Consider the following 13,247-nt stretch of genomic DNA (forward strand, 5'->3'; position numbering starts at 1 on the left):
CGGCAAGCGGAGCAAGCCGAGCGCACTCGGCTTGCTCCGCTCGCCGGTTTTTTCGCCCTAAACCCCACTTCCGCTCGCCGATTTTTCTTTTCGCCCTAAACCCCACTTGGGAGCCTGTTCACAGGCTAAGTTTTCTGCACTAAAAATCCGATTTCCGTATTTTGGATGAAATGAGGAAATGCGAAAATGAGGCGAGAGCGTTCTCGTTCCAATTTCCGCGCGATCAAACAACGAAAGACGTGCAAACGGAAACGCTTGTTGCACAGGCTACAGTCCTTGTTAATGTACTATAAACAACATTGCGTACGCTTGGTTGAAGTTTCTAGAACTTATTTTCTGTCCGTTTTATGAGCGTTTTCAGAGTTTTCATACGCTAAGAATCATGGGTAAAAGTTGGGAAGAATGCGGGTTTGATGGGATAGCTCTCCTTAGTCCTCCCCAGTCGTAAGTAAAGCAAAATGGCGGTAAGACGGGAAAAAAGTTGTTGAATCAGAAAATTACCCTTCTCTTAGTGTGACTTTGGCAACGAGCCATGAGAGGAAAATGGTCTTGACTTCAAGACATTGTAGTCGTTTCCTGGCTGGTATATTATCATTTTTTACGGCAAGCCACCATGAGAAGCTTCATGGAACGTTTGAAAGTATTGCTGTTCAGTTGTCGGTCTTTGACTTTCAACGCTGGCATTTCACGAGCTGTTGTGATTGACACAATATTTGAACCTGTATTCTGGGTAATAGATCATTTTGCAAGGATCCTTGGACCGGTAAGTATTTAACAAAACAGGGCAACCGGATTCTCCCGGGGAAACTCCTTACTATAAAAAGTCTGTGAGGGACTTGAAATTATTAAAACAACCCGTGCCGCATTCCTAAAGAAAAAAAAAAAAAAAAATCAGAGATAGGCATCTATGGGCTGCTTTGATAATTACTGTGTTCTAGCATTCTGCGAATTTTTTTTTTTTGAGATTGCAAATACAATTTTTGTAGCTGGTAACAAGTCAAACTCATGCTGTGCGTGATCTGGTGATCTCTTCCGAGTTTCTTCTGGGATTTGACGATCTCATTAGCCTATGCGGGCCATTTTCGTAGGTAGCAATCCATTTTAGGCTTAATTTTTGGCTTCCGTAGCTGTTCCTAGCTTACTAGCATGTTCTATAACTAAGTTTCATGCCCTCAGTTTCGTGTTCTTTGAGCCAAGATGGACTTCTGTTGTTTTCTGCTGTCTAGAATTGAGAATAAACTGGAGATGAAACTACTCTGCTTGCTGTTCTGCTAAAAATTGCATCCAATGAAAATGTGTTATCTGTGTGACGTAATAGTGTAAAAGTTTTGAGCCAATCAGATTATTTTCCACACATTCTAAGAACACAATTGTCATTGGTTACAACACACAGATGCCCCTCTCCTATTTTTTGGAGGAGAGCAGGTGGCTGTACACAGGTTATCAGGGCCTGAAGAACGAAGATCTGCCTGCTCTGTACATGCGTTAACCACCAAGAGCCGCTGATCGCCCGATGAATGCCAACTTTTCTTTGTTGTTAACTTCATGAAATTGCATTTATCTGCATTAATAAAGAGTCAAATCACTACAATTTACACATTCAAGGTTTTTAGTCAAAGTGCGGTCAAATCACGAAAAAACTTTGATGTACATGTAGTCATAAAGTGTTTTTTTTTCTTTTTTCAGGCCTTTGTTCTACTGGTGGTGGGTCTGACAACATCAGTGGTGGTGATTTATTATTCATTTTTGCTGCCTGTTATTCTGCAATACAGTGCACCATGGGTTATGTTTCATCTAGTAACAGCTCATTGGTTGCTCATCAACATTGTTTTCCATTATTTCAAAGTTGTCTTCACATCACCAGGGGAAGTACCACAGGTAATATTTAATATTTCAAGGTCAAGGCCTTTCACCACTTAACATTTTGTGAATGATTTTAAATCAGACATACATGTATAAAAGACCTGACTGGTTGTATTTATTTACAGAATCCAGATTCAGATGACTTGAAAAGTGGGAAATACCATGTTTGTAAAAAATGTAAGCATTGAAACCATATCATTTAAAGCATTCAATATTATTGTGGAAAATAATTTTGACCCCAGTTAACATTTTATCCCCCATAAGACTATGGAAACATTATCAAATAATGATGTAGTTTTGGAGAACTGAACATTAGAGGTTGCTGTGGAAGCTATCACAACTGAGCTGTCCAAAGTATTATTTTGCTATTGCCGGCTGTTTGTGGATTTCTTGTCAGTAAATGTACGGTGAGACTAACAGTGGTGAACAGTTGTCCCAGAGTGCAAGGAACTGCACAAATTGAGATATGACTGCTTTGTTGAGTATACATGTATGTTTGTCCAAATTCTGACATGATAACAACATTCCAGGTATTCAAGTTAAACCTCCTAGATCCCACCACTGCTCAATATGCAAAAGGTGAGAAGAGGTTTTTTTTGTTTACTTTATGAATCATATTTTTTTATCATGTCATAAATGTTTAATAGTAGCTAAGTAGTAAAATATTTATCCATCGCTGATTTGACTAAAAAATAATTAATATGATTTCCTGTCAGCTGTATGGTAGCTGATCTGACTTGCAAGTGATCTGGAGTGAATGCTTTTAATTAAATTATTAAAAATAAAGTGGTAAAAAAATACTAAAAATAAATTATAGTAGCATCTCACTTCCAGCAAATATTGTATTTTCCATAACATGCCTGAAGCAACTATTGACAGTAACTTATTGACACTTACATGTAGCATGCATGGCAGTTGGGTGGTGTAGTGGTTACTATGTTGGATATCAGATGGGAAGTTTGCTGGATCAAGGTCTTGCTTGTCTCCTGTGCAGTGTTATTAGGGTCATCACACAGCACTCCTTGTTGTTGTTGTTGTTGTTGTTCTTCTTCTTCTTTTGTGTGTCGACTAAGAAACTAAGGTCTAGCCTAAGGCAGGGTTGTCAGTAGGTTTCTGAGTAGCAGGTTCTGTCCATAAAGTAGGCAGCTACAGCAAGGCATGGGCATCGTTCAGGGAGGGTATGGAGGGATGTCCGTCCCTTTCTATGGGGGGTCCTGTGGGGCCTCCCCCAGGAAACGTTTGCCAAAAATGATACTCTGAAATGCAATCTGGGCATATTTTCAGCAAACATTGTGTAAATTTGTACATGGTTTTCCCACTGTTAAGTTGATCTTATAGTTCTGGAATCCATTTTTATGTGATACCTAAAGTCATGTATAACTGGCATGGACAGCTTTAATTCACCATGCCTGCCATTATCTTTATTTTCTTTACATCAGCGTGCCATGTGACTAAAAATCCTGAGAAACTACAGCGCACAAGAAGGAGACTACTATTCTCTTACACTGTATTTTGTCTTCAATGCAACTTTTCTTTTTCACAGTATTGTACAGTTTCTTTCATTGTGTACTCTTTGAATTCACTGTTTGAAAGGTAAATTACTGTAACAAACAAAAGAAGAAACCATGATGCTTCAGATTAGACTTATTTCATTACAGATTAGATTGCTCTAATCATCTTCAAAATGACTGTAATAATCAGCGATCATCCACTTCATTATCATTATGTAAAACGCGTGGAAAATAAAAATCAAGAGCCCACAAAAATGAAATGAACATCTTACTAATTAACAGAGTCACGTCTGGCGGATAAATTTGGCAATTTTCTTGTTTGTATCAACATGCATTTGGCTGCAAGTTTCATCTTGCAAATAAAACTCAACTTATTCTAAAATTATCCTTCTTCGTTTCAATATTAGTTTTAGCCTTGGTATGTCTTTTTGATTGCGTAAGAGATGCATCAGCACAAAAAAACGTAAATGTACATGTAAATAGTGAGTAAATTTAATCAGGGTTTACAAAATTTTCACACTGTCGTAATAAGCAAAAGTGTTTCTAAAGCAACACAAAAGAAAGGATAATTCGAATGTAAGAAAAAAAGTATCACGAAAGTACTCACAAGATAACCAGTGAACCAGAACGACTTTTATTTTTCCCGTATCAGGGTATTGCGTATTGAATCCATGACAATGTAAAACGTGCTAAAGACGAGTTTTTATCAGTGCTTACCTTGTTGCCCGTCGTCTTGCTCATTCTTTTCATCTTCCCTCATCTTTTTCTTTTTAATGAAAATGAAATCGAGCAAAGTCCTATTTCGTTTCGCTCCGCCGCCTCCGCTCGCCATAATTTTTTTGAAACCTCGAGCATTGACTGATGCTTTCGCAAGCGCGGCAAATCGCGACGACATCTGTGTCACGCACACAATTTATTGTACTTTTTAGGCAAAATAACTGTTTTATTGCCTCTGTTCCGATTTGGCTTCCAACGAATGATTAACTGGACAGATTTATTTCCACAATTCGATGCCTAGAACAAACCTAGCAGTCAGAGTATAGACGTAGCCGGTGCAGTATTCAGAATAGCCGGTGAAATGCGCTGGTTGCCGGCTTATTTTGCCAACCCTGAGCCTAAGGTCTAGACTAAGGTTTAGCCTAATTGCCATTGACTGTGTTGTTTCTTTAGGCAAGAAACTTTATGCCACATTTTGTCTCCACTTCTGGTTGTAATTGGTACCAGTTGGCAATATACTACATCCTACAGGGGGAGTAGGAATACTCCCAGTTACTTCATGCTACAGAAATCAAGTTTACTTCCAGCTGTGTGGGATACACATGGTTGTGTATGACTTTTAATTACCAACTGACACCATGTACAATAGTTCGTTTCTTGTCTCTCCCTTTATTTTGTTTGGTTTCCTTTGGACAAATTACATGTATGTCATGTCTACAATGTATAAGCCATTTGTGCCTCTGAGTACAATAAAAATAATAATTATTATTTTACATGCAATATTGGCAAGGACTGATCCAGTTCTAGTCTGGATCACTGGCAGTGCCAGAACTAAAGATGGAGATAGTGTATTGGGTGTGTCTGCCATTTTAATTTCTCACTGTGTGTTAACTATTTAATTAATAAAATAGCAGGGAATGAAAAAAATGAGAGTGTTTTCTAAAGTATGTCATGATCATAACAGATTGTGCTATCTTTATTTTGAAGGTGTGTTTTAAAGATGGACCATCACTGCCGTATCCTTGTGTTGACCTGGAATTAAGTTTACATCAGCCTAAATTTGAGATCTAATAATGTTAAATTTGAATTCAATCTACATGTATATTTTAGGTGTTTTCAAAAATAACTTTTAATACAGGACAAGAAAGTTGCACATTTAGAAATTGTGGCAGCACATGTTTGTTGTATCTGTCAGAGAGAAGTGAATGTCACAAACGGGATGTAAAGTTTGTAAGGAATCCCAACTAGTAGGGGTGAACCGTCTGGTCTGGTATAAGGTTTAAATAATTATAATATCAAGGGTGACAAATTACTTCTTTTTTTGAGAACTGGTGTGATGAAAATGGCCTTGAGAAAAACCCTGAGACGGTTCATCCTCAGCAGCTGGATAATTTACTCGAGCGGTTTTTGCCTACGTGTGTAAACAATATGGAACAGATCACGTTTGTGAGCGTAATTTGTCACTCATGATATTAAAAGGTAATCAAATGGTATACTGAGTCGTGAAATTAGGAAATAATTTCATGCGCATTTTGTCAAAATTAGGCTCTGGAAATTATTAGAATTTTCACAAAATGCGCATGAAATTATTTCATTATTTCACTCGTCACCATTTTGATTACATATGCTAATCTCTGTCAGTATAATTATGTTACTACACCGTGTAGTGATGTTTAATAGCAGCTTGTCACATACATGTAAATTCAATCATTAATTTATTGTTTAATACAGATTAGAAAATACTCTGAGCATAAAAAAAATTGAAGAAAGAAATTTTGTGTAAATAATTTATTTTCCTTGACTCTTTTCGTTAGCATGGATAAACAACTGTGTTGGTCATTTTAATCATAAATACTTTATATTATTTTGTATATTCATGTGTCTTGGAACCCTTTATGTCACAGTCTCTTCCAGAACCCTCTTCTTCAAACACTTCTTTCATGACTCAGTAAGTGCTTTATAATAATAAAATTATTATCATTATCTTTACAAGGAAGGTGGTAGATTTTTAAGCTTGGTAATGAAGTGAGTAAGATGTCATGTTCACCATGTCATGTTCACTCTGTGCGGACACTGTAGCTAAAGAAAGATTGTAATGTTTTAACATTAAAAGCTTAAAAGCTTCAGTTAATAATTAAGTGAGAAAGGTGTGATGTTTATTGTGTCACAAGTTGTGACAAAGAAAGAAATCTGACCTTGTTGTGAGCTACATGTGTTTGTGTGTCACAAAATTAAATAAATATTACTAGAAAATGTCCGAACTAATGCCACGATTCTCCCAGTTGCAATGTATGCTCATTGGCTACAATGTAGAGTGGCTGTCTGATATACAGGAGGTCATGGGTTCAATACCTGCGGAGACTCTTTTTTCCTTGGTCCCATGATCGTAGCATATTGATAAACATTACATGAAAATCTTTCGCTATCTTTGTTATTGTTTGTTTCATGCTTTTTAAAGTAGCATATGGTTATGACATGGTGAAATGGCAACTTAATCCATTGACCATTGCTTCTGTAAAAAACGATGATAAAATTTATAATATTAATATAATTATAATATATTGTTGGCAAACTTTAAAACTGGAGAAATAATGGAATTTAAACATTAATGGGCTGGGAAATGGATTATAGTAAATTTTTTATCTCCTTTAAAGATTCTCTTTAACACATGGCATCATGGCAGTTACATTCTGAAAGTCAAGTGCCATGATCTTGATCTTAACTGCATGGTTTCTCTTTCAATTTATTTGACAGAACAGCACAATCCACCCAAGCTCAAACATTGGTAGTGGACAAAATTCCTCTCTTTTAGTCTCAAATCTCAAGGTTGGTTGGGATAAAAAAATAATGACAATTATTTGGCTATTTATTTTTATATGTCTGACTGTACATTTAAAAAGTTCACATAGCTACAGCTAGTAGATGTAAAATCTGGATAATTCTATATTTTTCTTCAATAATATTATAATTGAGAATGATGTGTTATTCTAGAAAGTGACACAGGCATACTCGGAAAAACGAAATTCAAGTGCCCCTATCAGGAGTCGAACCTAAGACCTTCCAATTACTAGTTCGGATGCTCTACCACTGAGCTACAGGAGACTTGTGGGAGCTAAGGCAATTAAACTAGGTTCATGGGACAAACATCCTGCATAACTTGATAATTACAGTGTATAGTCACCTGTAGACAAGGAGCTGTATCTTCCAATTAAATGTTTTTGCTCCTGGAATTTCATTACGATATTTAGGATTGCTACACTAAATAATAATAATAATAATAATAATAATAATAATAATAATAATAATAATAGTAATAATAATAATAGTAATAACAATAATAAAATAATAATAATAAAATCTTTATTACAAAACCTCAATTAAAATCCTATTTACAGTCAACTTGCTGTTACAAAAAAATCCAATCAATTCATCGAAACACTATATCATTCACAAATTATAAAAAAAGAAGTAACTTAACCTTACATAAAAGAAGAGGAAATAGATATATATAATAATAAAAGTTCAAAATTCTTTAAAATAATAATAATAATAATAATAATAATAATAATAATAATAATAATAATGTTATGTATTATGTAATGTGTGCCTTGAAAGTCCTAAGCCAACTACTCATACATTCCACAGCTAGCCTGATAGCCTTTTTACTACATGCAAATAGTAATTAAATAATTGACTGTAATATTACCAGTGAATTTTCAAGACTGTTGGCTACCAAAAATGTTGTGCCCAGGCATACAAGTTAATTCGTGAAAAAAAGTATAATTGTACATTGCTACTAACAGTATTCCTTTAATTTATTTTGCATCTGCAATAAAATAATGATGATGGTGATAATTTGTTTTTTGTCGTTTCAGCTGTCGGATAATTCATTGGAAAGAGAAGATAATGGCTCACAGTCTGAACACAGATGTGTTCTTTTTGTATTCATGCTGTGCTCTGCAGTCACATTAGCTCTGGGAATTTTAACTGGTTGGCACTGTAGGCTGGTTAGTAATGGGGAGACATCAATTGAGTGGCACATTAATAAAGATGATGCAAAAATATTGCGGAAACAAGGCTTGGTGAGTGTTTTGTGGCCCCAGAAAATGTCGATCCCCGTCTCCTCAAAATTCAGCCAAAAGTAAAGGATTTAGTATGAGGCTTATTGTTGACGTATAAATGTACCATTGAAATTTGTAGATCCACTAAAGGTTTCTCAACAGATTTGTTCATGATTGTGGTTAATATGTCTTATACATGTATTTAGTGTTTTGTAACCACTATGTATGTTTTGTATGGTTTGTTCCAGGTTTTTAAAAATCCTTATAACTTTGGCGTTTGGAATAACTGGAGAATGCTTCTAGGACTTGTGGATGGAAGGTTAGCTCAAACAAATTCTGTGACTCATTTGTATTGTCATGTAAAGCCTCTCCACTGTAGGTCTTCTATGGAAATCCAATTTCCTATAATCCATCTTTTGGAAGGCTTTCCTTTAAATTTTATAGCTGGTACTGCTGTGCTACAACAGGACAGCTGAGGGAAGATCTCCTTGGGAAACCTGTGTGACACCAGCTAACGTCACTGATGAAAAGAATGTATAATATTGTTTAAACTCATCTGAAGATTGTGGCGAAATGTATAATGAATTGAGGTGTTATACTGCTCACTTAGGGACTTTTATCATTGTCTTACCTATACCATCCTATTGGATAAGTCCATCTATTATTAATCAAATTAGTGGAAAGCTTCAATGAGCATTGGTCTTGATAATGTAATCTAAACATCTAGTCATGTGTCATGCTATGTTCCTTGAATTAGGAAGAATTCACTATCTGCTTTTCAATGTACATGTAACATTAAATTATGAGAAATTAACTAGAGCATACTGAAAGTGATAGTTGTTTGTTGTAGGTCATGGTTGTGCATTCTGCTTCCTTCATCTCATCCACCATATGGTGATGGAGTCACTTGGCCTCCTCTACCAGCAGATGCCCAGGAGGAATTAAAAGGGAAATTACATATTGTGTAAAAAATAACCCCACATCAAATCAATTAAAAAACAAAAACAAAACAAAACAAAACAAAAAAAAAACCTTTTTTGTGTAAGGGAAGTAACTGGGACATTCCCCCCTTTTTCGTAGTCATGTACATTTAATCTTTTATTCACTGGATAAAGTTATTAATTTTGCGCTTGTACAACTGGCCCCAGTTGTTCAAAGGCTGGATAACTTTATCCAGTGGATGAGTCGCTATCCGACAGTTTCAATCTGTGGAAAGATTTCAGTATTTCCTCGTGCACAAGTGAATATGTGTTTTCTAACCACAGCTTAGTCAGGGAGTGTACGAAAACGTTGGACAACATTTAACGTGAAGTATATTTTAGACACTGAAGAGTGCCTTATCCAGCGGATAAAGTTATCCGGCCTTTGAACAACTGGGGCCTGGTGGCAGGTGCCTGAATAATGCAAATAATGTTTAAAAACAATTATTTTAAAACTCAAAACACAAGCCACCAATTTTTTAAAACCACAAAACCAAAGTTAGAAGTGACATGATGTGATTTGATTGCACTCATGTCTGACAGTTTGAAATAATATTTCACATTCAAGGCAATTAGTAAATTTTCTGCATTAATTGATTAGGCTAGAAAATAAGTGTACTCACTTAATATTTATTTTATAATATTTAACTTTGGCCTGATCCAGACACTGCTTCACTATAGTGGAGTAGTGGTTTATTCATGCACCACTCCTCTTTTGTGCTGAATCTGACATGTAAACTACGGTACATGTGTACTCATTGTTTTATACTACTTGCAAATGACTCAAAGCCTGATGTCACGCATGAACTTTAAACCGTGCAGAAAGGCTAAAAAGGACATCAAATTCTTTTGGTTTTCAGTTCACAAGGCACCCTGATATTTCTAGAGAATTTCTTTAGCAATGATCAGTTTGTCTCAACCTTCTCACTGTTGCTTAATTAAAATTTAGAATTTAGGGAAGTGTCAATACAAAAATAATTTTAAAAATCTTGCCAAATAAAATTTATTTTCTCTAATCACTGCTATTCTGAACTAGCCATTTTTTTATTTTTACTTTTATTTTGTACTCAAGTACATGTATGCTATCTGAATTAAGTGCCACTCTAAAGTTGCTCTGGAGTTGAACTTGAATCTATCAGATTCAGCACAAGTGGAGTGGCAGACTGGAAGGGTTGTGATGAAATGTAACACCATAATGTCCTTTAAAACCAAGTTTGCCACAATGTATAAGTAGATTTCAAGAGAAATTGTAATAAGCTTATTGTATTTTTTGAGCAAAAGAAAATTACTGTAAAAGTAATAACTAAATTATGCAAAATAGCCATAATGAAGCATGCATAGTAGAAATAAACTAATGTCACAATGCCATGTAGGTTAATGTAAACTTTATTAAGTTGCCCTTTTACACAATGTACATGCACAGTGTATGATCAAATTTACGTAGCTAAATTATAAGAAAAAAATAACATAAAGTACATTAGCTGTCTCAAAATGTACTGGTAGCCTGCAATATGGCTACAAATAATAATGATGGTTTGCCACCAAGTTTATGCTTACCTAATAACATTTTCTCAAGACCCCTTCTGACTTAGTTCTTTGTGCCTACATGTATACTACACTCCAGTATGCTGCCTACTGCTACAAAACATTTTAAGGGAGCTGTGTGGTAGAAATTAATACACAATGTCATAAATGTTAAGTTGTACTTTTCATATACATGTACATTATATGTACACTTGATTGAATAAACATTGCCAGGTAAAATCCAACAGCTTTCTGGGAAACATATTAACCTGTGAGCTTATTTGCATTCTTCTTGCTATTAAATAGTAGCATGTGTGGATGTTTAAGGCTAAAAAGTTGCATATTTCTTGAGGTAGAGAAAAAAAACATGAAATGTGCACAGTGCTTATTAGACCAGCCCGTAATTCCATCACATCGCATCGTTCACACTAAGCACAGGACAATGTTTTTTCAATCAAGTGTAATCTAATAATTAGATTAATTAATTATTATTCATTACACAAGGTTGTCCTCTTTAAATACCAAATGATCATTAACAATAGTAATATTGCTCTGCATTGTCATACAATGTACATGTGCGGTCTTACGGTAATGATACATCACACTTTTGTAGCAAAACACAAAATAATTAAATTAATTTAAAGTTTCAATTTGCAAGTGCTTTTTAATTAAACATTGGGACTCACCACACTGTAGAAATAAAAGAGTTATGGTGGTAATTTCCTACATGTGACACCTGATGCTAGTTTCAAATGAAAAATCCTGGTCACTGTGATAGAATTTTGTTTTGTGAAAGATGACTTCAACCAGCTCATATTAGTAATAAAAGTTCACACTACATGTGGTTTCAATAATTATTCATGCATAAAATGGAGGGACAAAATTACACACATTTTTCATTGTTGCCATTTGGACATTGCCCATGGCACTGACCAGCTGTCCCTAAGACCAAATCAAAATCAACCAATGGGAAAGCATCATTTATTCTTCCCACGAACCCTCAGTAAATCTTCCTTCAAAGTGGCAGGCAAGGTTGCATTGGTACAAGAAACTCAGTTGGTGGATTAGCCCCGACAATGCTCATGCTAAACACACAGTTATAATTAACTTCATTATAAAATAATCACCCCCTGTATAATAAAAAGAACAGAGAGTACGGGAAACACCAAGTCACCAAGAAGAAATTAAAATAAAATAACAATGCAATATAGGATTTCTTGAAAATATTCCTTCCTGTGCATTAAGTGGCACGTCTCCAAACAAGAGCACAAGGCAGCTAGCTCATCATGTGCAGACAACTGTCACCATGACCTCAGTAACGTGGTAACTATCCCATACTTTTGTTCAAAATAATATTTGTCAGAAGTACAGACATGTACATCCCAACACCTTGATCACACACCCCACTAGATCCCCAACAGATGAAATCCAGTGAATTTTAAACGAAATTGTGAACTACATTATTAATAAATTTGTTATTTTACCCAAGGCACATCAGAAGAACTTCAAAGCACTGTACTGTCACAGACAGCAGAGAAATCTCTTTGACAACCAGAGGATGATAATTAGGGCTCTTTTACAATCGAATCTTAATTAATAAAAATAATATCTTACCCAATTATTCGTTTCACCATTTCCAAGGCCATTTCCCCATTATCAGAGGGGACCATATGTCCTGCTTTCATTATGTAGTAAAGCTCTAAATTCCTGTAAGCCTTGTAAAAAGCCCCAGTGTCTTTATCTTTCAAGGCTGACGGCGGATAAAGTGGCACTCTGTGAGTGTTTTGAAAGTCAGCAAGTCCATCCCAATCAAGTTTTGCGATCCACTTGTCAGCTCCTTGAGTACCACAGATCATATCCAACTGGCCTTGGTAAATCACCACTTTCAATCCATATTTCAAAAGCTTGCTGACATCGGATATTACTGGTTTCATGAACTCTTCTGACTGGTATTTGAAAACGTCACGTGACTGACCACCCCATGTGACGTTCTGGGGTATAATGCCCAACTTCTTTCTTATCAACCCATTCATGAGTTCTGTTAGAGGGTCGCTATAGAGAGGAGCCACATGACGACTGTATAAACCATCAAGAACAGTATAACCTGTGGTCTGGAACTTTGGGAAGGGTGGAGAGTGGTGCTGGAGAATGTTATACTTATTAACGTCATCTGTTGTCTTGGCAATGACCGCCTCAGTCTGATGAAAGAGTTCAGTGGCCTTTACATAATGACCTTTTGTAATGGCGTCAGCAGTTGCTTGAGCTGCTTGATTGACCAATTTCAGGTCCTTATCATCTAGCAGTGAGACAGCATAAAGGTAAGGGCCCCACATTAACACAGAATCCACCGGTGAAATCCACGAATCTCCCAAGGCAACCCCCTTGAAGTCACATTTGAGGCTTCCAGCTTGAATAGCCTGATACAAAGCTACGCCAAATGCAGACGTCATCTTGCCTCCATAGGACTCACAGAAAATATAAAATGGAGTCTGTTGAAAAACTGGGTATTTTTCCAGGAAGGCTTTGAAGAGAGTAACAAGATCATTTGCTATACCTGTAAGAAAGAAGTGCATGTAATTATACTGAGAGCA

General features: G+C 35.9%; 3 protein-coding genes across 3 annotated transcripts in view; 1 reads left to right on the top strand and 2 right to left on the bottom strand.

Annotated features, from left to right (window-relative positions):
- LOC146464690 (uncharacterized) overlaps positions 1-13,247 on the bottom strand; it is a 156,547-nt gene that overhangs the window by 92,642 nt on the left and 50,658 nt on the right. The gene's annotated exons all lie outside the window — the stretch shown is intronic.
- On the top strand, positions 441-10,686 carry LOC146464701 (palmitoyltransferase ZDHHC16-like). Its single transcript, XM_085129169.1, has 10 exons — positions 441-763; positions 1,687-1,878; positions 1,989-2,040; positions 2,394-2,442; positions 5,079-5,107; positions 5,906-6,039; positions 6,846-6,917; positions 7,967-8,173; positions 8,401-8,471; positions 9,003-10,686. Exons 1-10 carry the CDS (start codon positions 614-616, stop codon positions 9,118-9,120), a joined length of 1,074 nt encoding a protein of 357 aa, XP_084985295.1. The 5' UTR covers positions 441-613; the 3' UTR covers positions 9,121-10,686.
- LOC146464702 (retinoid-inducible serine carboxypeptidase-like) overlaps positions 10,503-13,247 on the bottom strand; it is a 4,060-nt gene continuing 1,315 nt past the window's right edge. Inside the window, exon 2 of the mRNA XM_085129168.1 lies at positions 10,503-13,210. Coding sequence (XP_084985294.1) covers positions 12,267-13,210 — 944 coding nt within the window. The 3' untranslated portion in view covers positions 10,503-12,266. The remainder of the gene's footprint in view (positions 13,211-13,247) is intronic.

Source organism: Pavona decussata, unplaced genomic scaffold (assembly GCF_977016875.1).
Source record: "Pavona decussata unplaced genomic scaffold, jaPavDecu1.1 SCAFFOLD_161, whole genome shotgun sequence".
Taxonomy (NCBI): domain Eukaryota; kingdom Metazoa; phylum Cnidaria; class Anthozoa; order Scleractinia; family Agariciidae; genus Pavona; species Pavona decussata.